The 26,349-nt window shown below is 40.4% G+C and overlaps 1 protein-coding gene across 7 annotated transcripts in view; it reads left to right on the top strand.

Moving 5' to 3' along the window:
• Grik1 (glutamate ionotropic receptor kainate type subunit 1) overlaps positions 1 to 26,349 on the top strand; it is a 370,429-nt gene that overhangs the window by 270,127 nt on the left and 73,953 nt on the right. For all 7 annotated transcript variants that reach the window (XM_051150186.1, XM_051150183.1, XM_051150189.1 and 4 more), the window contains exon 7: positions 3,977 to 4,120. In XM_051150186.1, coding sequence (XP_051006143.1) covers positions 3,977 to 4,120 — 144 coding nt within the window. The remainder of the gene's footprint in view (positions 1 to 3,976; positions 4,121 to 26,349) is intronic.

Raw genomic sequence — 26,349 nt, 5'->3', positions numbered from 1 at the left:
AGATAACTATTCCAAAAGAGAAGTGACCACTATCGACCTCTAACATGCCAACTCAGAGAGGCAAGTGCAAGCTTACCCTGACTCACACGCCTGTACCTCAGAGGTCCTCCCCAAGCTGAGCTTCCCACTGAACTTCATACCGTGAACTCACTCCCTTCCTCAAGTCTGGTAATAAAAGTGACCAACAAAAGCATCCTTAGCAATAAAAGAACCTAGCCGGGTGTGGTGGTGCACACCTTTAATCCCAGCACTTGGGAGGCAGAGGCAAGCAGATCGCTGTGAGTTTGAGGCCAGCCTGGTCTACAAAGTAAGCCCAGGATAGCCAAGGCTACACAGAGAAACCCTATCTCAAAAAACAAAAAACAAAAAACAAAAAACAATTGGGTTATTCGGTTTGGTGGTGTTTAATTTCTTGAGTTCTTTATATATTTTGGATATTAGACCTTTGTCAGATGTAGGGTTGGTGAAGATTTTTTCCCAGTCTGTAGGCTGTCGCTTTGTTCTCTTGACAGTGTCTCCTGCCTTACAGAAGCTTCTCAGCCTCATGAGGTCCCATTTATTAATGGTTGACATTAAGGCCTGGGCCGTTGGTGTTCTGTTCAGGAAGTTGTCTCCTGTGCCAATATGTTCCAGGCTCTTTCCCACTTTTTCTTCTAAGTGGCTTAGTGTCTCTGGTTTTATGTTGAGGTCTTTAATCCACTTGGATTTGAGTTTTGTGCAAGGTGACAAATATGGGTCCAGTTTCATTTTTTTACACATAGACCTCCAGTTAGACCAGCACCATTTGTTGAAGATGCTATCCTTTTTCCATTGAATGGATTTGGCTTCTTTGTCAAAAATCAAGTGACCATATGTGTGTGGATTCATATCTGGGTCTTCGATTCGATTCCACTGATCAACCAGCCTGTTGCTGTGCCAGTACCATGCTGTTTTAAGTACTATTGCTTTATAGTACAGTTTGAGATCAGGTATGGAGATTCCTCCGGAGCATCTTTTATTGTACAAGATTGTTTTAGCTATTCTGGGTTTTTTGTTTTTCCATATGAAGTTCAGAATTGAACTTTCAATGTCTTTAAAAAATTGTGTAGTTATTTTGATAGGGATTGCATTGAATCTGTAGATTGCTTTTGGTAGGATGGCCATTTTTACTATGTTAATTCTCCCGATCCATGAGCAAGGAAGATCACGCCATCTTCTCAGGTCATCTTCAATCTCTTTCTTCAGAGTTTTGAAATTTTTTTCATACAAGTCCTTCACTTGCTTAGTTAGGGTAACTCCTAGATATTTTATATTGCTTGTGGCTAATGTGAAGGGTGTGGTTTTCCTAATTTCTTCCTCTGCAAGCTTGTCATTTGTGTATAGGAAGGCTACAGACTTTTTTGAGTTAATTTTGTATCCAGCCAATTTGCTGAAGGTGTTTATCAGCTTTAGGAGTTCTCTGGTGGAGTTTTGAGGGTCACTTATGTACACTATCATATCATCTGCAAAGAGGGATAATTTGACTTCCTCCTTTCCCATTTGGATACCCTTGATCTCCTTTTGTTGTCTTATTGCTCTGGCTAGAACTTCGAGTACTATATTGAAGAGATATGGAGAGAGTGGGCAGCCTTGCCTTGTTCCCGATTTGAGAGGAATTTCCTTGAGTATCTCACCATTTACTTTGATTTTGGCTATTGGCTTGCTGTATATAGCCTTTATTATGTTGAGGAAAGTGCCTTGTATCCCCGATCTCTCTAAAACTTTAAACATGAATGGGTGTTGAATTTTATCAAATGCTTTCTCTGCATCCAAGGAGATGATCATGTGGTTTTTTATTTTCAGTTTGTTTATATGGTGGATTACATTGATGGATTTCCGTATATTAAACCATCCCTGCATGCCTGGAATGAAGCCTACTTGGTCATGATGAATGATATCTTTGATGTGCTCCTGTATTCGTTTTGCAAGTATTTTATTTAGTATTTTTGCATCTATGTTCATAAGAGAAATTGGTCTGAAATTCTCTTTTTTTGTTGAGTCTTTGTGAGGTTTAGGTATCAATGAGACTATGGCCTCATAGAATGAATTTGGTAATTTTCCATCCATTTCTATCTTTTGGAGTAGCTTGAAGAGTATCGGTATTAGCTCGCCCTTAAAGGTCTGGTAGAATTCTGCACTGAAACCATCTGGCCCTGGGCTTTTTTTGGTTGGGAGACCATCGATGATTGCTTCTATTTCTGTAGGGGAAATGGGACTATTTAACTTGTTTATCTGTTCTTCATTCAACTTTGGCAAACCGAATAACCCAATTGAGAAATGGGGCTTGGAACTAAACAGAGAATTCTCAACAGAGGAGTATCAAATGGCTGAGAAACACTTAAAGAAATGCTCAACCTCCTTAGTCATCAGGGAAATGCAAATCAAAACAACTCTGAGATTCCATCTTACACCCATCAGAATGGCTAAGATCAAAAATTCAAGCGACACCACATGCTGGCGAGGATGTGGGGAGAGAGGAACACTCCTTCATTGCTGGTGGGAATGCAAACTAGTACAGCCACTTTGGAAATCTATCTGGTGCTATCTCAGAAAAATGGGAATAGGGCTTCCTCAAGACCCAGCTATTCCACTCCTTGGAATATACCCAGAAGATGCTCCAGCACACAACAAGAAAATTTGCTCAACCATGTTCATAGCAGCCTTATTCATAATAGCCAGAACATGGAAACAGCCTAAGTGTCCCTCAGTAGAAGAGTGGATAAAGAAACTGTGGTACATATACACTATGGAATACTACTCAGCTATTAAAAACAAGGAATTCCCGAAATTTGTGGACAAATGGATTGAGTTAGAAATGATCATAATGAGTGAGTTAACCCAGAAGCAGAAAGAATCAAATGGTATATACTCACTTATATCTGCATACTAGCCCAAGGGGCATGTCCCACGAAAGCCTTCACTTACCAGGAAACTGGGACAGAGGGGAAGGCATCCTATTGGGACTCTAAATGAGAGACGCATGGGAGAACAGCAAAATAAAAGGATACAGAGGGTCCTAGAAATCTACAAGTAGAACAATATGATAGGCAGATTTGGGCCCAGGGGTCCCGCTCAAACTAAGGCACCAGCCAAGGACAATACAGGAGGTAAACTTTAAACCCCTTCCCAGATCTAGCCAATGGTCAGAATATTCTCCACAGTTGAGTGGAGAGTGTGATACGACTTTCTCACGTACTCTGGTGCCTCACATTTGACCATGTCCCCTGGAGGGGGAGACCTGGTGGCACTCAGAGGAAGGACAGCAAGTAGCCAAGAAGAGACTTGATACCCTATGAGAATATATAGGGGGACGTAATCCCCCTCAAGAACAGTCATAGGGGAGGGGAATAATGGGAAAATGGGGGGGGGAGGAATGGGAGGATACAAGGGATGGGATAAACATTGAGATGTAACAAGAATAAATTAATAAAAAAAAAAAGGAAAAAAAAAAACAAAAAAACAAAAAACAAAAAACAAAAAACAAAACAAAAAAAATCAATAAAAGAACCTAACTGGCTTTCTCAGGAAGAATTTGTTGTCTAAGACATGCAAACCAAGAAAGAAAAGAAGAAGGTTGGTTCTGAGAGACAAGACCTGTCTTTAAAATATCAAGTCTTAGAAGATTCGATCTGAACATAGTTGACTTCATCCCTGAGTTTGGCATAGAAGATACTCCAAAGTATTTCTGGATTACAGTCTCTTGTAGTTGATTTGAGTTTTTAATTTTGTTTTGTTTTGTTTTAAGAACTCAAAACCAAATGTAGGATTCTGACTTGTTCTGGAGTATATTTTTTTTGTAGAAAAAAAAGTACCTATTAGAGACTGAATACTGTTTAGCTGAAAAATAAAAGGTTTGTACGATCAGATGAGGAGCAGGGAAGGAGAAAGTGGCAATTGCACAGATAGAGGGAGGTAATAAAGATGGACCTGATGGCATGGTGCATGTTTTTCCTTACAGACTGAAGCAGCTCTGATGTACGATGCTGTGTACATGGTAGCCATAGCCACCCACCGTGCCTCGCAGCTGACTGTCAGCTCCCTACAGTGCCATCGACACAAGCCATGGCGCCTTGGACCCAGATTCATGAACCTGATCAAAGAGGCAAGTGTTGTTTCTTCTTAGCTCATTTGCTTAGCGCCACTTGATGTGTCGATTGGATACATTTCTGGTGATATGGCCATGCGAATGTTCAAACATGCTAATAGGTGTAATTCTTCTGTCTTTCATTTCAGACAGGTTCCAGTTAGACCTGGTTCTTCACACATAAGAACTTAGGGGTATTGAAGCCACAAGGATGCTAATGCCCACATTGTGGCCTCTTGTTCTCTCTGGCTTCCCAAGGGATGGGCTTTTCTTTTCTTTCTTTCTTTCTTTCTTTTTTTTTTTTTTTTTTTTTTTTTATGGTTTTTTGAGACAGGGTTTCTCTGTGTAGCCTTGGCCATCCTGGACTCACTTTGTAGACCAGGCTGGCCTCGAACTCACAGCGATCCGCCTGCCTCTGCCTCCAGAGTGCTGAGATTAAAGGTGTGCGCCACCACGCCTGGCTTTTCAACACTACACAAAGGTATGGTTCTAGTCAACTTACTCAGCATCCTAATTGTTCTTTGTGGGTTCAGGATATTCGGGGAGGGGCAGCTCTAACTAACCTTCAGGTATTGTAGGCTTTCCCTACTTTACCTTTCCCAAGACCCTGTCTTGAGACTCCCAAGACTCCTAAAATACATGTGCCTTTGGATTATCTTTCAGAGCAGCAGGCACACTTAGATATTTATGAACTTGCCAATACAAAACAAGAACCTTGGGTGCAGAAATCATGTCTGAGTATACGCAATGTCCTGTGACGTGTTCCAAAACGTTCTCTGTGGGGTACAAAGGATTAATTCTCCCATGAAGAGTATCTTCCACAGTACCCATTCTGGAGAAAGTCCAAGTGAGGCAAAACCCCCACTGAAAAACATATGGAGGAATTATAACACAAGGGAAGAAGGCCCACTGTGTCCTGAGGAAAGCCACCGGCTTTGGGCTGGATCTCTGCTGGTCTCAGCACCCACAGAGCACCTGCCCAGCTGTTCCATCGGCTTCCCCTTGCAGGCCAACTCTAGATGACAAAGGCAATGACCTGATAGGGAGTGTGTGTAACAAATAAGACTCCAAGCACCAAGGACAGACAGCCTTCACTGTTGAGTAAGATGTACACTTCCAAGGACAAACCCTGCACTTTTTAATACTGAGAAAGAGTTCCTCCTTAAATCTTGGCTTATCTTCCCTATCCTGTCGCCACTGGCTGCTTAGGTATAAACCCCAGCTCCTGATAATGCTTGTAAGCAATAGAACAAGGGTTAGAAGCTTAACCTTCCTGTGTCTGGAATTTTTATCTGTGAAATGGGAATAGGCCATCTGCCTTCTCATCGTTATTGCACAGAAATTGAGTAAAGTTACTAGTTGTGAATAACAGTGGGGGAGGGCCGGGGAGAGGGCATCCAGTAAGCATTTCAAATACTGACTTTGTTTAGCACGAGAATGCACACTTATAATAGCTTCATTCAGTTTACCGAGGATGGTGACAGGGATTTAAAACTGGCAAAAAAAAAAAAAAAAAAAAAAAAAAAGAAAAAGAAAAAGAAAGAAAGAAAGAAAGAAAAAGAAAAAGAAAAGAAATCACAAATAGGCATGAAATGAAATGCCCTCTCCTGCAGCTACATAAACCTGACATTGTGTGACTAATAGAAAACTGTCACATGGCTGCCTCTCCCCTGCCTCGACCCTCACCCGCCCACCCACAGGGATCATAATTCTGTCCTGAATCGCTACCCTGATTGTCTCGATCTTTAACAAGAAAACATCAGGTTCCCTTTTATCTCAAACCTGTGAGAGGAGAGGAAAACGCCATAGGAGAGCCTGAGATCAAACACTCAGAGAGCCCCAAACACCTTTTTGCTTTTACTTGTGTTGCATAAGTAGGTGAAATTGCCAAGCTGCGTTTAGATATGTTTAAAGAACTAATGAGTCCAAGATAAGAGACCACATGGACAACAAGAACGCACTTTCTATTTTTGTACATGAAAAGCAAACTCTCCGCTCTCCAGATCCACGATTCGGAGTAAAAGGAAGTCTGTCAAGGGAGAATACACAAACATGTGTCTGCATTGTCCCTGTTGTCTCTTTGGCTTCTGAGTCACTGTGCCATATGCTATCTTTGGCATGGTGCAGGTCTCCACGGGGAAATGGCATAGTGTTAGGGCAGGGAACCAAGACTAGTGCCCCAGGCTGCTGGAAGATTGATGGGGAGGAAATTCTGCAATCAACTAAACATAAAAAAGAAAAATAAAAAATGCAGGTTGGGAACATAGCCGAAAATTTGCAAGTGTCAGATTCCATTATAAAACATGAAACAAAGTAGTCAGTTCTAAAACTTCCCCAGGTCTTTTTTTTTTTTTTTTTTTTTTTTTTTTTTTTTTTTTTTGGTTATTTTCAATTTCTAAAGGATTTCCAAATATAGAGTATGAAATAATGAGAAGGACAAAATCAGAACCTTGAATTTATGGGGTGAAGGCCAACCCTGTCACTGAAGGTAAAGCTCCTGGGTACAGTTGGCTGCAAGCACAGTAATCGCTGACAAGTGTGCAGTATTTTGAGTCAAGGAGCCTCTCAGATGACCATCTTAAACTAAGTCTCAGTCAGTACTGGGCTGACAGTAAAACGGGTGGAACTAATGACCATTTGGAACATGATGCTGTGCACTGCAAGGTCAACTTTCTGGAAATTTGCTAAGCAAACGTGTATTAAGAGATGATAATTTTCCACTCAACAAAAGTTACTAGCACTCTCTCTTGTGAGGTAACTGAATTGGTTTGCTCTTCTCTTGCTGTGAGAAAATGAGTAACAAAAGCAACTTAGGCATGGAAAAGTTTTCTTTCAGTTATATTTCCAGATAACAGCCTATCCCCGGGGGACATCAGGGCAGAAACTCAAAGCAGGAAACTAGAGGCAGTAACTGAGGCCGAAGCCACAAAGGAACACAGCTTACTGATTCTCTCTCTCTGGCTCATGCTGAACGAGCCTTAGTATATAACTCAGGACAATTTGTCAGAGGTAGCACCACCTACAGTAGGGTGTGCCCTCCCACACCAACCAAGTATGAAGATAAGTCTCCACAGACATGACCACCCACCACTCTGATCTGGGCAATCCCTCAGTTGAGACTCCCTCCCACGAGGTGATTCTTGGTTGTGTCAGCTTGGCAGTAAAATCTAACTGGAACAGTAATATTTGTGTGGTTCTGCGTAGCAGAGGGTCTCCCTAATGCTAGACAAATGTTCTGCCAATGAGCTATCTTCCAAGCTCCTGCCCCACATATTATTAAGTTGTTGTCACAAAGGATAACCCTATCAACGAAGTAGAAGCTGTACCTTCTACTTTATTTCTATCATTTAGTACTATAAATTCTACCTGGCTGAGAAATGCCAGTCTTCATCCAAAGCTATCATGTATCATAATATAAATATTATTCCATTCAGCAGGATCTATGTGCTCCTCGGTGACCTTGGTCCTGAATCCCCACAGCATCTCTCTCATCTCTTACTCTGCCACCAGCCCTTGTTGAACCTGCAATGTCTCCCTAAACATGTCATATACTCATGCTCAATTCCCTGGCCTCTGGCTCAGTTGACGTATTTGTCAGGATGAAAGCTTGCATGTCATGCAAGCAGCACCTATTATCTTTTGATCCTGACTCTTCACCTCCTTTCCAACTATAATTATGCTGTCATATTTGTTTTCATGTCTTTCTTCCAAGTTGTGCGTCTTTCCAATCTCAACTCATTGGCTTTTGCACAAAGCAAGTATTCAAGTAAATTAACTTAAAGATGAAGGATAAAAGGAACCAGAGAATACACACAACCTGCAGGCAGAACGGAGTGACAGGATACACTCAGTACATTTAATGTACTCTATTTCAATAGAGACAAACCATGGACCAGACATGTTCACCAGCACTGGTGATTCTGATATGTCTGTGGCAGGGGGGTCTCATAAGTCTATCAGGCTATTTAGTTCTGAAATGGTGAACAGAAATCTGAGGCAAAATTCAGTTCACTATCTGTAAACTTAACCATTTAGCTTAAGGTTTTTCACTTTCTTCTATAACATGTGGATAAATACATTCCTTATATTTATGTGGAATATACATATATGCATAAAAAGCCCACTAAAACAAATGTCATGTAGCTGCTGCCTGATAAAGGGTAACTATATCAAATGGAAGGTTCTGTTAAAAATGTACATCAATAAATCAGCTGTCAATCAGCCAGTACATAGCCCAACCTACTGTAAGCACTGTGTCTTTGCGATTGGTGTCATTTTTGTTATTATTGGAATCTAGGATGATGTGGCAGTTGTTTGTGTAAATATGAGTAAGATGCTGCAGTGGGAAATCAGAAGTTTCCAGAAAGCTAGGTTTATGACATATAGGCACTCAAACACCAAATGCTAGGGACCTAGGGGACTCCCCACAATAACCATACACTTGGGAAATTAAAAAGACACTAAGAAATTATCAACCAATTTAAGAGTCTCAGTATTTTCAAATCACTGTATCAAGAAGTACTTAAACCCCTTCCCAGATCTAGCCAATGGTCAGAATATTCTCCACAGTTGAGTGGAGAGTGTGATACGACTTTCTCACGTACTCTGGTGCCTCACATTTGACCATGTCCCCTGGAGGGGGAGACCTGGTGGCATCAGAGGAAGGACAGCAGGTAGCCAAGAAGAGACTTGATACCCTATGAGAATATACAGGGGGAGGTAATCCCCCTCAGGAACAGTCATAGGGGAGGGGAATAAGGGGAAAATGGGAGGGAGGGAGGAATGGGAGGATACAAGGGATGGGATAAGCATTGAGATGTAACAAGAATAAATTAATAAAAAAAAGAAAAAAGAAAAAGAAGTACTGAGAAGTCAGTGTCATTGGTATTTGATGTATATGAGAAATCCTTGGCTGCATCCTCACATAGTATAGGAGTAAGAAGAGACTAGCTGGTTTGTTGCAGCCCTTTGATAAAAGGGCCAACCATTTGCTTAGGACCACCTTCTTAGTACCGTTAACATGTAGACTGAGTTTCAGTATGAATTTGGAAGCAACACAGCCAAAGCAATCACCACAGAGCCTAGACAGTTATCCCTGAGGTATTTGATCAATGGCCAGGGAGACAAACACTTATCAGAAATATGAAGAGCCAGAAGGGGGGCTGGAATATTCTGCCAAGTTCATGGGGAGGAGTTTATAAAGGACATGGACCATGGGTTTCATCTTTGAATGTTGCCTAATGCAACTAGATATCTCTTTGCTCTACTAAATAGTTCTACCTCTTGCAGCCTTCCCAGCTTCTTACTCACTTCCTCATGCACATGTTACCTTTGTGTGTGTGTGTGTGTGTGTGTGTGTGTGTGTGTGTGTATTGTATATGTGTGTTACAGATATGTGTATAGGCGTTGTGCATCTTTAGCAGCAGACTATTGGTACCTTCTTCAATCACTCTCCACATTTTTTTGAGGCAGGATCTCTCACTTAACCAGAAACTTGTAGATCCCACTAAGCTTGCTGCTAATGAGATTCAAGGCTCTTCTTCCCCAACTCCCATCCCTAAGGTTACAAGCTCATGAGACCATTCACAGATTTCCCCCTGGATTCTGGAGGCCCAAACTTAGGAGTCCATGGCTATACAACAACCGCTTTACCCACTGAGCCATCTTCTCAGCCCCACATGGTACTTTTCTTTTGCTGCCCAGAGTTTTTGCTCTGTTTCATGTTTACACTATTTATATCTCATTTTCTCTCCTGCTTTTGCATTCTTTTTTCCTCAAACAATCTAGACCTTACTGCTGGACATCATAATTATTCTTTCATCTATATCTTAGCTTCTTTCGTAGCATTTCCATGCAAAGCTTACTTAAGCAAACTAGAATATGAGATAAATTTTATAAAGACAAATTCAAAAGGTTGCCCCTAGAATAATCGTTTAGCATCTCAGTTTGGTCCCCAGTTTTTCAGGCCCAGCCATAGATGTTACTTGATGGAACCACTTAGCTTTTCCATTGCCAATGACAACTATCCAACACTGTGATCACTCCCACCAGGCCCCAGCTCAATAGCCACTACTCTCTTTGCCAGATTTCTTCCACCTTATTTGAGAAAAATGAGTCTAGCAGATGTGAGAAGCTTCAGTTTTCAAAAACTTACTAGCCAAGTCTTTGGCTCTTTCTCTTTCCCCAGACCCATAGGACAAGTGTGATGTCTGTTCCTCATTATATTTCTAGCCTCGTGTCCCTCTGATCCCCTCTACTGGGAATGCTCTTCTTGTCTGGCCACTCCCTCTTCTAGGACACTGTTATCAGTTTACTTAAGGATCACATTTTTCCTAAAGTTTTTCAAATAACATCACACACACACACACACACACACACACACACACACACACACACACACACATCCTTTGCACCATTCTCTAAAGTACTGTACGAGCATTTTTATTACTGATTATTTGAGAATTTCATACACTATATTTTGGTCATATTTATTCCTCTCCCCAACTCTTCCCAGATCAGCTTTTCCTTTCCTACATATCCAACTTTGTTTTTAAAGTCCGTTACTTCCAATGTGTGCTGCCCATATATTCTTGGATGCGGGGTCATCAATTTCAGCATGATTGGCCTACCAAGGGTCAAATTCTTAAAGAAAACTGACTCTCCCTCTGCTAGGAGCTATTAATTGCTAGTAGTTTCATGGGTTGGGGTTGAACTTTCTATAAAACTGCCCACTTCATTCTGGGAGCTTTGTGGCCTAAATTTGTGTGTGTGTTGTAGATGCTGTCACAATCACTGTGAATTTATATGTGCAACTGCCCTGGAAAATATTTTTTTCTTAGTAGTCTTCCACTGCTGCCTCTGGCTATTACACTCTTCTTGTCCCTCTTCCACAATGCTGTTAAAAACTTTACTGCTGAATTTATAGCACTTTATTATGGAAATGTTTCTATGTGTCCTACACACCAAGTTTCTTGGAAATAGAACGTGTTGTGTTGGGTCTGGAGCAATGGTGCAGTGGCTAAGAGCAGTTGTTCTGCAGCATAAGGCCTGTTCCACCTTCATCTCTGTTCCTATGATGAAGTGCCCAGGCAAAGAGCAATACCAGAGAGCAAATGCTTTATTTGACTTACTGTTTCAGGTTACACTCTGTTATAGAAGTGATGTGAAGGCTACATAGTTTAAAAAAAAAAAAAACATGAGACCTGAGTTCAAATCTCCTGAACCCACATAAAAAACTGGGTATACCTATGCATGCCTGTAATCTAAGCACTGGGGGGAGGGAAATCAGAAAAAAGTGGGTAAAGAGAACCTGTTGGTCTGCCAACTTAGCCAAAATGACAAGCTTAGTGAGAAACCCACTCTCAAGGCATGCCCTGTATCCCTACACACACACACACACACACACACACACACACACACACACACACACACACACACACAAACACACAAATAAACAAAACCTTGTTGTATTCATTTTTCTTACCCAATACAGGTTCCGTTTTTTGAACAGGGTAGGTGATAACTAGTGACTAAATAACCGAATGTTTCTTTAAATATGACCAGACTAACTGGAGTGAGATCCGCATTCAGCCCCACATGGCAGCCAAATGTTCATCTTCTTATATAAATAACATATTGATTAGCTATAGTAATAAGTTTCTGTGCTGCAAAGACAATTATTTGGTTAATATGATCCAAGTAATTTTCATATTTCAAAAGAGAATAATCTGATTTCTGGGTTTTATTGATCCTGTCCTCCAGATAATTAGACAAGCACTGGATCTCTGTCCACTTTGCATGTACGAATGTCTCAGATCTGTGAGCAAATCAGCCTGTACAAGAGTAGATTTATTCTATTTCAGAAAGGAGGCCACTGTGTGATCCAGAACCACAGGACACTAAGCTATGCAAAAGAGAATCTCGGTGCATGTTCTAAGATCAACCCTTAGAAAATAAAAATTAGTGCATGGCAAAGATATAGTTAAAGTCAGCAGGTTTAGAGTTGGAAATCAGGCACTGGGAAGGAAAGTTGTTATATTTTTAAATTATGCAGTGAACTGTGCAGGCTGTTATTGCAAGATAATAGGTTATAAACAACATGCACAATAGTTAAAAATAATTATATATTGAACAGATGGGAATATACTGAATGCATCATCTCAGTTCCTGAAATAGCTGACACCGTGCAAGCCATTTGGTCCAAAGGTCACGCTTACCATTTCCTCCTTGGACTGATATTTATTTTCAATGCCATTGTTGTGTACACTTCAGATTTATTTTTATATGCATTTTCTAGAACTGACATCAAATTGTTGGTGACGGGACACAGATTACATTTCTTAGAAAGCGATAAATTACAGACATTTGTCACTGTGTGGTACTCTGGGGACCTGGGTAAGACACTAATTGTTCAGTGAGTCCATCAGGACTGTGTGTCTACAACAGATGCAGAGTGAGACTTTTTTAAATTAAAGCTTAGTTGAGTTCCACAAAGTGTGTTGCACATGTTAAAGCTTCCAGTCAGGGGTCTGGGCCAAGTGTAGACAAATTTTTTAAATCTACAAAATGCCATCTCTAGCCTCTTTTCATTCTTCTATATTTCCTATGGGTGCCTTGTAAATCTATATTGAGCATTGGTAAAGTAAAACTTTTTAAATATATTTTATTAATTTATTCATATTACATCTCAATTGTTATCCCATCTCTTGTATCCTCCCATTTCTCCCTCCCTCCCATTTTCTCCTTACTCCCTTCCCCTATGACTGTGACTGAGGGGGACTTCATCCCCCTGTATATGCTCATAGGTTATCAACTCTGGTAAAGTAAAGCTTTTTAGTGGGACAAATGATTATTTTAGCTAGTGAGTCAATACTCGGTGACAGGTGTCACCAACTTCATTCGCAGGCCAAGAGGGAATTTCTAAACTTAGAAAGCTTTCAGAAATCTATGAAAAACCTCCTTGGTAGGACTAAGATACAGAGTTGATTCATAGTCAAGTCAGACTGTCTCCCCATGGTCACATTCACAGACAGGGCTGCCTTCTCAGCTCCCCTGCCTTTCCTCTTTAACCTTCAGGCTGTAGAGAGTGCCTGTCCACTCCTTCCAGGCTCAGGGAATGGCCCAAAGAGTGAGTAGAGTACAGGCATGTGTTTCTCTTTACTGTAGTCATGTGGCCCCCTTTAGGGACGATGTCCAGGGGAGAGCAGCTACCCCATACCCTAGCCATGGTGTCTTCCCTCTCCCTTTCTCTCACTGCCTAAAAGGGTGTCCCATTTGGAAATCCTCCTCTTTTCATCTAGAGCATTCATAAATATTTTTGAGTAACTGTCAAGTTCAAGTAAGAGGATTCAAAGTAAAATGTCTCTATCCAACAAGGAATTAATAATCAATTGAGAAGCAATTGTTAATACTATATGCTAACTAGGTACTCAAATGAATAGAAAACAATTAGGTATAGAAGCCCAGAAATATGGCTCAGTAATAAAGGCACTTGGCACACATGTCATCTGAGTTTGATTTCTGAAATTCACATGAATAGTGAAGTTGAGACCTGCCTCTACAAAGTTGTTTTCTATCTTCGCTGTTCACACTGTAGCATGTATATCCACACAAGAACAAGAACAAGAACACACACACACACACAATCACATATCAATAGTTATAATACCAAGTGCTAAGGAAACAGTCAGAATAGTGAATACAAGGCCTGAGGAAGGATGATAGAAAGCTGACAGGTAACCACTTATCAGAGTCTTGAACCTGTATCTCCCCTCTTAAGATATCTGTGTCTCATAACTTTCTTTTCTTTTCTCCTTTAAATTTGAGACATGAAATTAAGAATAAGACATATTGCAACTGTATTACTTCTAAAATATGATTCAATGGTCATTTCAACAAGACAGCATTATATTTTAAAAATTACATATGGAAAGAATACATTCTTCAGGCAGTCAGGAAGCTATTTTTTAAAAAACACTTGTGATTCTAAGACCACAACTCACTGTTCACCTGAAGCCCCAGACTGGAAAGACTATGCTTGCCAAGGTATAATAAATTGATGGTGCTAAACACTCATGTCAATCAATAGAATTATGACAGATTATATGAATCAATTAGCAAAAACTAGAGGGCAAATTGTCAAACAGTGTCTTACTAATAAAAATCCCATAGGGTATCAAGTCTCTTCTTGGCTACCAGCTGTCCTTCCTCTGAGTGCCACCAGGTCTCCCCCTCCAGGGGACATGGTCAAATGTGAGGCACCAGAGTACGTGAGAAAGTCATATCACACTCTCCAGAATGGGAGGATACAAGGGATGGGATAAACATTGAGATGTAACAAGAATAAATTAAAAAAAAATTACTTAGAAGATAAAAAAATAAAAATAAAAATCCCATTTGAAATACAAATCAGAAGTGGGTCTTCCCAACTGTGTTCGGCCCCCTTGAGTGTTGACATCTATAACTCAGCAATTAGTGTAAACCATGATAGTTCTGAAGATGAAGCCAAATGAGACTCGGCAGAACTACTTTCTTTTCTTATGTCATGCACTTGATTCAGAAAGTAAATTGATTTCTATGACTCAGCAGCAGATGCTTCTATTTACGGAAGAAAGGGCTATTGGTCTAGCTGTGTTACAACTTCTCACAACTCATAAAGGCTTGTTGGAATATCTGTTAAGATATAGGGCTTCTCAAGCAGGCACACATAGACATAAACACACACCTGCACAGACAAGCACACATGTGTACACACGTGTGCACACACCACACACGTACATGCACATGTACATGAACATGCATACACACAACACACACACACATACACACACATACTTCCCCTTGAGTTTTGGGAGTCAAGACATTGTCCAAGGTCTTGGTCTCATCACTGAGGAGTTATGTCATCCGAAACAAAGTTGTACAACTTAGTCATCTCAATATTCTTTAAAACCTTGATGTAATAGTCAACTTTCCAGGTGCCCCTGTCTTACTGGCTAACAATCCCATCTAGAGAGACAGGAAGCCCACTAAAGTAAAGCCCAGGTGCACTTGATTACCAGGTACAATGTTCTTTCTCTCTATTGGTGTAATACTTCCATGTGCTTGTCTTATGAGGATATACAAAGATGATTGTGGGTCCCACAAGCAAGGAGCAGCCTGGGACATAAGGACCACTTTGAACATCCCATCCTGCTTCTGTTGATTCTGGTATACTATAATTTGTACCTGGAATGTTTCATCAAAAGCCCATATGATAAAAACTTATCCTATGTGTGTCAGGGAGGAGAGTGTGGGTGTGTACTATGTCTCTAGTGTCTCTGTGTCTTCTCCAAATTCACTTTTTTAATAAGGCACAAATAATAAGGATTATAGCCCATCTTAATGTCCTTATTTTAACTTAATCACCTCTATGAAGACTATATATAGCCATATCGTGATATATTGGGAGTTAGGTCTTCAAGATATTTTATTAACAAGGACACAGTTTGGACACTGCAGGGTCTCATCCACATGCACTCACACTGTCTTTACAGAAACCCTTTATGCCTTGCCTCTTTCATATCAGAAAACGGAAGATCACTACAGTTGAGTAACTGTCACAATGTTTCCAGCTCGCTGCAAAGCCGATGCTTCCCATCTCTTTCTTTCCCTTCCTGCCTCAGCTTCAATTCAAAAGTTTAAGTGGAAAAGTAGAGCTTTAACCTCTGCCCAGTATTCTTCTGTTAGAATGCTCCCAAAACACTTTAACTATTAAAATATTTCTAGCAATCTTATGGTATTTAAATTATTATGCAAACATCCCAAGCCCTCATAGCAGCCTCTTGCCAGAGAATCATAAAATCAAGGGTTTTATTGACTCAGAGTCTCTCTGACCTGTGAGTGTTCACACCTCTTTGATGAAAAAAATGTCTGGTCCCACTGTACAGTCTATCATCCTCCCTGGTACTTACCAAACAAAACATGCAGATGCTTTAGATGAGAAATACAGTAACTCATGACTCCTGGTTCTGTTATTCAGCAGCTTTACCTCACCAGCAGAGTGATTTCTTTACACACCGACGGGCTTCACAGAGTGGAAGTGAGTTATTTAGTGGAAGCATGGCAGATTCTCTGGGTCTCAAATATTGCAGTACTTTCCGGCGCTCATGCATGGGGTTGTGTCACCTTCCCATAGGGACACTCTCTCCTGAAGGTAGAGGACAGGAATCTGAAAGAATGGCTTGCTATCTACTCGCTCAAAGATTCTCACTTTTATCTCTGGGGACATGGCAGATGACTCCTCCTTCATATAGCTGTGAGAATGAAGGGAAATAATTTCTACAAAAAGGGCCAGCACATGTGATGGGGGCTTGAGATACTTCCCAAAGAGGAGCTATGCCGAACGCGTCTATATGCTGCTTAAATGCTTGGTCCATTTGGAAAAGCATACGCAGATAAGGAAGAATAACAATGTGAAAAAGAGAAATTTAGGCAAAAATACCTCTTAGTAGGTGGAAAGGTGGGGATCCTGGAATACTCACAGGGTATAAGGGCACAGTTCAGACCTGCTCTCGGGCAAAGAAATGCATAGGTGCTGGCAACTTGGCCATTGGTTATGATGGTACAAGTGTGGAGTTGCTGTCCCAGTGTAACAGGAAACCAGAGCCTCAGTAAGAGCTAAGATAAACATATTCATGCGTTTTGTAACAAGGAGCAGTCGGAGAGTGGATGTCTACCATGTCACCTGTACTAGGTAGCTTGAAATGCCTCAGACCAGGTGGCTTAAACAACAAAAGCCTGTTTTCTCACAGATATAAAGTTCATAAGTGCAAGGTTAGGGGTCAGCACAGTGGGTGCTCCTATGGCCAGCTCTTTGGTTTCAGTTGGCTTCTTCTTGCTGCATTCTCATATGTTCTTGTCTCTGTGATTGTGTATCTGATGTTTTCTCTCCTTGTTTTAAAGATCCCAGTCATGTTAAAATAGGAGGCCACTTCTACAGGCTCAATTCATCTTAACAACATTTTGAAGGCTCTATGCAAAACACTGTTCATGTGAGAGTCAGGGCTTCAATATGTAGAATATGTGGGAATATAATTCAGCCCATAATATTGTCCATACTCAGAAACCTCTCCAGGGTGGGATGCAGAAAAAAATCATTTTATTAATGTCATTAACCAAGATGGCCCTGAAACATTCAGTCTACAATCAAAATGGGACATATGTCATAGGATAAAATTTTGGTCAGAAGTGTATTCTTAAGACAAATGAGTTACAATCCTTACTGCAAAGGTAATGTGGTGCCTTGCCCTGGACGACACTGTAGGCTAGTGGTGTAAGCAATGTCACATGAGAGTGGTCGTTAAGGCAACAGTGTTCTTCCACCTCAGTTGCTTTAATATCCCCACAAAGGACAGGAAGTTGGAAAATGTCAAGCAGCAAGATGAAGAAAGGCTCTCCATATTAGGAAATTAGTTGTTGGCCAAGTAAATTCCAATTAAAGTGAGTTGGTGGATGGCAGCAAAGGCCAGATTATTAAAGACATTTTGTGTGGTTCTAAGGAGCCAGAGAAATTATCCAGGCCAGAAGAGCTCACAGTTAATCATATCTGAAGATCATAAAATCTCTAAGAACTCATTAGTTCTTTCTTACCTTCAGCTCCCTGAGACAATTCAGCATTCTTAAGACATCTTGGGAAAGATTGCACCTTAGGCATCAACAAGATAACTTCTGCTGCTCAGAATCCTTTCTCTTTCCAGTGCAGCATGTACCAACAATGTGAAGGATATCCGTCCATTAAACTATGTCAATATTCACAAATGGCATTCTTTACAAACATACACACAGAAAACAATAGACCCAAGAAAATATAGAAAAGGCCTTTGGTCCCCACGATGTCAGAGAAGCCATCAGATTGGGTTAAGGGAAAGGAAGCTTCTGGAAAGCAGAACAAAAAAGGTAGGGCACAGCTGTCTGGGTTTTTGTTGCTTCATTAAAGGTATTACAAAGCAGATATTTGAACTTTAAGCTAATTAAAACTTGAAAGCACAATTTGAATACCAACTTCTTTTACATGCTGTATAATAGAGCACTCAGAGAGACAAATGAAAGCATCTACTGTTAGCTTTTAGGTAAATAAATGATCTGAAAGTTTGCCTTGGAAATTGGTTTTGAGGTAACCTTTTGGACATAAGTGTTAAAGATTTTGCATTCATTTCTTCCATTTATTGATTCCATGGCAAGGAGTGCTTTAGCTAATGTAACCTGATAATTACTATCAGTAAAAGCCAGGCATATAAAAGAGCTTGTTTTCACTTCTTTCCAAATATTCTATCCTTCTTAAAAATAAGTCTTGTGAACCAACAGCCAACCAGTCTGTACTAGCATTATTTAAGCACACAAATGATCTAGATTTAACTAACATAGTGACAATTTGTGATCTAAAATGACCTAGCCAAAGGATTTGTGATTTTGTTTTGTTTTGTCTTGTTTTGTTTTCGAGGCAGGGTTTCTCCCTGCGCCTTTGGCTGTCCTGGACTTGTTTGTAGAACAGGTTGGCCTTGAAGTCACAGCGATCTGCCTGCCTCTGTCTCCCCGAGTGCTGGGTTTACAGGCAGGAGGATTTATATTTGAAATTCTTCTGAGCAAGAAAATCAGATGTTCTTCTGGATCAGTAAATGTTATTAGTGCTCTCACTGTCATGTTTTAAAAGAACTTCAGGCCAGGTGTGGTGGCGCACGCCTTTAATCCCAGGATTTGGGAGGCAGAGGCAGGAAGATCTCTGTGAGTTCGAAGCTAGACAGGTCTACAAAGTGAGTCCAGGACAGCAAGGGCTGTTACACAGAGAAAGCCTGTCTGATAAAAAGAAAATAAGACAGAAAGACAGAAAAGAAAGAAAGAAAAGAAAAGAAAGGAACTCCAACAAATCCTGGAGATGTCTAAATGTAATAAACTATTGACCTAATTTTGTACCTTATGTTTTCACAAATCAAAAATGCTACAAGTTTTCTTTTCATATGGCTGTCATAGAAAATGGGGTTACAGCATCATTAGCCAAACAAACTACCAGTTAACCAAAGAGAAGCAATACCCACTGAGCTCTCACACTTTACTAGCATGACTTACCAACTTTCTTAGTCACTGTTCCATGGTTGGGAAGAAACATTTTGGCTGGGACAACTCTTATAAAAGAAAGCATAATAAAAAAATAAAAAATAAAAATATTTTAAAAAAGAAAGCATTTAACTGGAGGCTTGCGTACAGTTTCAGAGGTTTGGTCATCATGATGCAGAGCATGCCAGGCATGGCACAAATGTTGCTGGAGACTGGGCCTGGCATGGGCATTTCAAATGTCAAAACCCATCCCCAGTGACATACTTCCTCCAACATGGCCACACCTCTTAATCCTTCTACTCCTTGCAAGTAGTGCCACTCCCTGATGACTAAGCATACAAACATAGGAACCTATGAGGGCATTCTTATTAAAATCATCACACTAAAAAAAAAAAAAAAAACATGAAAAAGAGTCAACCAATAAAATTTTCCTCTGTGGATATTGAGTTGATCATTAGATAATTATTCTGCATAGTTTAGCTTATGGAAATTCACACTTGAGACAAAGAGCATCAATGTTGACTCTCACATGGGATCAATCTTGCCAACTAGATTACAAAGCGTATTCCAGCCACCCTCACCTTAATCATTTCAGGTGTGAGTTTTTAAGTGAACTAAAGCCTATGAGAAACTCAAGCTCAACACTTTTCATTTTGACTCCAGATAACAGAATTGGTGAAATAAAGGCATTTTACAAAATCATTTCTGGCTGAAATGATATATTAAATAATAGAATATTTAAAAAGAGAGAAGAAGGGGAAGGAAAAGGTGAAACAAATATAAAAAAAAATCATCAGAAGGAAAACCAAATGTCATCTTCCATTCCCTATTAAAGAAATGATGCTCTTTTGACATAAGATTCAGTTTCCCAATGAAAACTGGACAAATAAAAAGAAAGAGAGAAAGTCACTCAATGTGGAGTGCTATGTAACGCATGCCTATAATCTGAGTATTCTAATGGCTGACGCATAATTAACTGCAATACCAGCCTGGGCTACAGTGCAACGTGAAGGCCAACCTGCTCAATATAGAGGGACATTGCATTAACTTAAAACAAAAATGCCTAAAACAAAACAAAGTGACTTATTTTGTGGGCTTTGTAATTACATAATTACCTAAAATTATTTATAACCTGGTCAGCAGTCAATGTTATCAATTCCGTCTTCCTACTCTTTATAAATGAACTGTATGGACCGTTTCACAAAGGAACATAAATTTTTCACCCTAATGTACAGTGCCCCCTAGGGGTAGTGTCTGATAATGTTACTCATTGGCCAAAGGCCAGCACTATTAAGAGTTGGAGACACCATCTCCCAAGAACTGCAGTGCTGATGGGCTCCTGAAGGCCAAGGGAAGCCAAAATTCCCTGCATCTGGCCCACAATGAAACATCTTGCAAAGGAGAACTGAGTGAAGAGACAACAGCAATGCTGCCACAGGAGGAGGAAAAATGGTTGACTTCAACCACATGGATTTTATTCTGAAGTATACACCCCATTGTATAATGCTCTCTACTTAAACAGAATTAGTTTATTAATAATAGTTGTCTAAAACAAGAGCAAAATTAACATTCACCTTTGAGAAAGGTCCGCTGTAGGATTTGCAGAGCAGGAAATACTCATAGGACACATAGCATTAGATTTGACTTATGGATATTTCACTGGCCCCTGTATGTGAAGAATTAGGTAAGCCTATGACCTTTTCCATCACCAGGTCACTGGGACTCAATAAAGCAAGAAGAGAATGCTGCAACTATGCTGAGTGTGGAATGACATGCTTTATTGGTTCAACAACAAGGATGCTTTGACCTAAGGTTACGTGATGGGGGAAGGGCAGTTCTCAGTTCTCCCAATTTTCATGAGACTGAGACTAGCTCTAGGATGTACTAGCTTCTGTTTTAAAATTCAGACAATTCGGGGGGAAAATTGAGACCAGAGATTGCTTTATGTGGGGTTCATAGCAAACTTGTTCACCACTCCTAGGTGCTATGCAGTTGGTAAATTTGGCTCTTTGTTTTTATACTATGTAAATAAACAATTGGCCGTTCCACAGTTTGAACCAAGAAATCAGCAAGAAGTAATAGGGCAAAGCCAATGACTAGATAGTCTTCATAACATCTGCATCCTCGTGGTCCACACATGAAAATGTGTCGTACATGAGTTTCCTGACTGCTGTCAAGACAAGTGCCTGATAGTTTTTGAGAGGATGCTGATCATCTTTACAGTTTCTGTGCATCCTGCTCACTTTTCTCCCGGTGTGTAGCCAAGCACTCCTTCCTCCTGATTCAGAAGTGGCCTTTAATTTTTGTGTTTTGTTTTCCTTTCTGGAGACTTGGAGGCTAGAATTTTGCCTCCTCTCAACTTGAAAGCTTTGTGGCATTCTCAAAATTTAAGTAGAAGGCCCTTTGTCAGCTGAATGAATTTACAATTGGATTTAGTCAATGTACCCTGAAGCTCATATTTATATGATGCCAAGAAAAAAAGCTTAGGATGCTAAATGATTTTCTAGAGCAATTGGCAGAGTGGGCATTTGTATATATTCATCTTTAATACCATTTAAGACATTTAAGCTTAGACTAGGGAAGGAGGCAAAATATGCTGGATTTATTTTAGAGCCTTCCCTCAGAATATTTCCAAATCCTGGCCCCGGGATGCATTGTGTAGTGAGGCTTCTGCTGCATGGATTTTTTTCTGAAAAAATCTAACATCCCAGCCTCAGCATAAAGCTCAAGTGAAAGATAAGTTCAGCAGAGGCCAGCCCACCCCCAGCCAGATAAAGATAGGTGGTGATTTCCCTAGAAGCCAGTGCACCAAAGTGCTCGCCCTCGGAGTGTAGAGCATGTCCTCTATTTTAATGGAGTTAAAAGGGGGCATGATGGAAACAAGCCATTTCTTTCAACAAATTGCTTGATTGAGTTCCAATTACAATTTTATTCTTCCTTGTAATACTTTTACGTGTGATGTCCCTAGTCCCATTAAAACTGCTGTAAACCTTGCATGAAATCACCTACTGATTTGTTACAAGGAAAAGTCCTCTCAGAACAGAAATGCCTGTGATGCCTCAGGTAACACGCAGCATTCAAACCTACAGAATGATGCTTGCTTTTATCTACAGTCAATATACAAATTAGTCCACATGTAAATGTGTTTACCCTGAATTAAATTTTTTAAAAAATTTTCAGTACCACTGGCTTATATATGCATGGCTTTGGAAGGAAATTTAGAGATGGCACAGTGTCTTCAGAGACAGGAAATTCCAATAGAAATATCTGAAGGATAAGGGAAACAGGAATATCTTTGGTCATCTTATGATGCTTAGATAGGATTGGTAACACTCATTCTTGCAATGTCCTATAAGGTAATGCTATAGATTCCTATGCAAAAAATAGGTAGGATGAATTTGTCCACCTGGTAAGGAGAAAGAAGCACGAATCTGGGCTGGAAGGAATAAGAACTCCATTCCTCTTAGGCTTTACCATCCAACCCCCACTAAAGAACTCACCACCGGTTCTGTGTGACTAAGGAGACCCAGCACGTGGTAGACCAAGAACACCAAGTACAAGTTTTATAAAGCACTAACACCATGTCCTTAGGGATGCAGTCAGTTAAATGAGAGGGCCATATAGGCAGTCGATCCTGTACAGAGGCAGGCAGGCATCAATGCTAATCAGTATAGTGATGACAAGTCTGGAAAAATACCATTCCTGTCTTTGGGGCTCAGGGCTTCTTGGAGGAAGAAGCGTCAGAAATGAAACCTGAAGGACAGAAATTGGCAAGGTGACACCAGGTTATTGTAAGCCTGCCAGGTAGAAAACGTGATAAATGAACTAAGAGGTTAATGAGCATGTGTGGAGGAGTGCCAAATGCCCTGGTACAATGAAAAAAAAATGCAAATCAGAATGAAGCAATAAATAATAAGCAGACTTTGAATAAATGTAATCTAAGCAATTAAGCTGCTGCAAACTACCAAACACTGAGCTATGCAATACCAGCCCAGAGTGCTCCTTTACATGCTCTTAGGCCCAAAATGTGTAAGGATGCAGATTAAAATATCTGAATGCAATGTCATCCTCAGGATTTTATCAATGCATAATTTCAATGCTAAGCAAAATATTGACGTCAGATACAAAATAATCTGTTACCCTCTACACTCAGTGAACTTGTCGTCGAGTGAAGATAAGCACCCTGTCTTATGTAATCAAGCAAGCAGCTTGTCAATATGCCTGTCTAGGAATGTATATGAGGCCGTTGGAGCAGGTCACGATGAGGTAAGTCTTGTGAGAACTTGTGAGAACAGCAGTATCTGCATCTTTCTAAAATATCTTTTACTAATCATTTGGCTGAATGACTCTTACTATACCACACATCACAAGCTCTTCAAATTTGGCAACGGCTGCTCAAACTTGGGGCGAGATAATGATCTGAAGGCATGACATAAAGGACACTGCTGCCGCCGCTGCCGCCGCTGCCGCCGCTGCTGTTGCTGCTGCTGCAGCAAATATAAAACAATACAAAGACACTGGTTCTCCTATGGTTATCAAAAGAGGTAACACAACACTGTGAAGTGCCTACTCTGCCTGCTTCATTCTTGATTCCCAACAACGATGTTAGGGCTCCTCATATGGCACTCCTCCTCTTAGGAATGTGTTTTGTGGATTTTTAATCTGTGGTAATAACGTTAACAAAATTTGGTTCACATGTGTACTTTTATTAACATTCTTTGAAAGAAAGTGCTAAGTAGAGACCCGGAACACTCTTTTAGAGATTTTTCTTGGTTTAAAGATTTTACTTTGTAAAAAAAAAAAAAAAAATTTTTTTTCACTTAAAGGTGAATGACAGTAGCTATCCCTCCATACTTGTCCTAGTTTGCTCTCTGTTCCTTAGATTAAAAACACTGTGTCCAAAAGTGATCTGGGGAGGAAGGGTTTGTTTCCATTTCCATATTACAGCCCTGCTATCAAGGGAAACCAAGACAGGAGCTCCAGCAAAGCAGGGACCTAAAGGCAGGAACTAAAGCAGAACCACAGAGGAATGCTCTTCAGGGCTAGCTCATACATCTCAGGACCACGTGCCCACGGGTAGCACTGCCCGCAGTGGCCTGGACCCTCACATATCAAACATCAATGAAGAAAATGCCCCCCACAAACTTGGACAGAGCACAATAGGTTAAGGCAGTTCCCCGATTGAGATTCTCGCTTTCCCAGATATGTGTAGATTTGTGTCAAGTTGACAAAAACAACCAGCACAGCATGAACGGGAGGAAAATGACGCTAATCTAGAGCCAAATAGAGACAAGCTCATCCTGTCTAATGAGCACAATTCAACTGAGCTGTAATGGTATCAAACTGATTGACTTTTACTAGCACAGCTTAACGATCTCACAGTAGATAGAGAAATGTATGGTGCTTCTACTGAAAGTAATTTTGAAAGCGCCATCTTCAAAGCATATGTGACACCAGACAAATATTTCTTTTCTTGCCTATGATTATGGAATATTGTTTTGGAATATCATTAAATCAAATAACTGTGGTCTAATTAAGTCTCTTGTACTTTTTAGTGGTTTCCTGAACTGTCACAGGATTTATTTAGCTTTTTTTCTCCACAGTACTGAACTGTCTTTAGAAGCTGGGTGAATTTAAACCTTATCATTCTTTTTTTTTTGGTTTTTTGAGACAGGGTCTCTCTGTGTGGCCTTGGCTGTCCTGGACTCACTTTGTAGACCAGGCTGGCCTCAAACTCAGAGATCTGCCTGCCTCTGCCTCCCGAGTGCTGGGATTAAAGGCGTGCGCCATCATGCCCGGCCTAACCTTACCATTCTTATCATGGGGAAATAAATGCTGGAAAGTGTTTGGGTTGAGATAGTATTATCTAGTGCGATGATAGAAGAGCAAGAGTGAAGGGCTCACTCAGCAGTTTGTGTCAACGCAGCACGCTATTGCTTCAGGCAGACTCCGTTGCTTTCTTTGTGTTCCAGTAGGCACAGCTTCAAAAAATTGGCAGTTAAGAAGTTGTGGAGACTGAGCTCTTGGGTTCAGACTATTAGAGCATGTCAAAGGATGACAAAGGACCCCGGAGGGGCTAAGAAAATATAATGTTGCAAGAAACTAAGTTTACTTGCCTAGTGGGCAAGAGAATGCTACATCCCTCTAGGAGTGAGCTCGCCATGTCTGATGAGCTCGTCTTAAAGGAATCTCTGCACATTTTGCTTACTTGATTCTTTGTAGAACTAGATGTCCCTCTTTGTTCGTTTTGTTTGTTTGTTTAGGTTTACAAGGTGAAAAATAAGCTTTTAGAGAGGCCGGGGGGCGGGGGTTCTTCCTGTGATGTTGGGATTTGGGCTTAAGCATCACATTTATCTATCGTACTGGGATTTCAGTAGCTCTCAGACCAAAACAGAGAACAAACGGGAGGCTCTCAGAGTCTGCTCTAGTCAGTATCTTCATTTTAGAGGGGAAAATTTGGAAGCTCTAGGGAAAGAGATGGCAGGGTTAAAGTAATTATTCCTAACAAGGAAGTGTTGATAAATAAATCCCAAGTTTAAGAGGTTCGAGGTTGAGTAGAATGCTGTCCTATTGTGACCAAAGTCTAATTATAAAGGTCTCTAATATGAGAAGGTTCAACAGTGAAGGTCTTGTATTGTTTCAAAGTAATGTCTTGTCAAAGGATGAAATTTTTGCATCTTGTAAAGTTGTAGTAGTACATAAGGTTTGAAATGGCCTGCTCAGAAATGCAGTTTCATTAGCATGCAGTAAGCATAGACAATACATCTAACAATGTTGGGTGCAAACGGAATGGTTAGCCCTGAAGGGAAATAGTTAATATAAACTTCTTCAACTTTAGGAAAGCATAGCATGGAGGGAAATACACACAATTAGTTGTAACAAGAGACTGCTATGTGGAGTGTTATAGGATATAAACTAAATAAAATTAAAACTTTTAGAATAAAGGATGGGGAGGTTGATCAGTGCGTAAAGCTCCTGCCAGGCTAGTGTGAAAACCAAAGATAAATTCTCAGCACCCATGTAAATGCACGTAGGCATGATTACCTATTAGTAATCTGTCTCTATCTCTGGAAGGGAAAAACAGAAGATCCCCTGAGCAAGCTGGCTAACAAGACTAACCTTTTCAGCAAGCTCTGAATGTGATTGAGACCCTACTTCAC

Source organism: Acomys russatus, chromosome 8 (assembly GCF_903995435.1).
Source record: "Acomys russatus chromosome 8, mAcoRus1.1, whole genome shotgun sequence".
NCBI lineage: Eukaryota > Metazoa > Chordata > Mammalia > Rodentia > Muridae > Acomys > Acomys russatus.
This window is presented reverse-complemented; position numbering and strand designations above follow the sequence as displayed.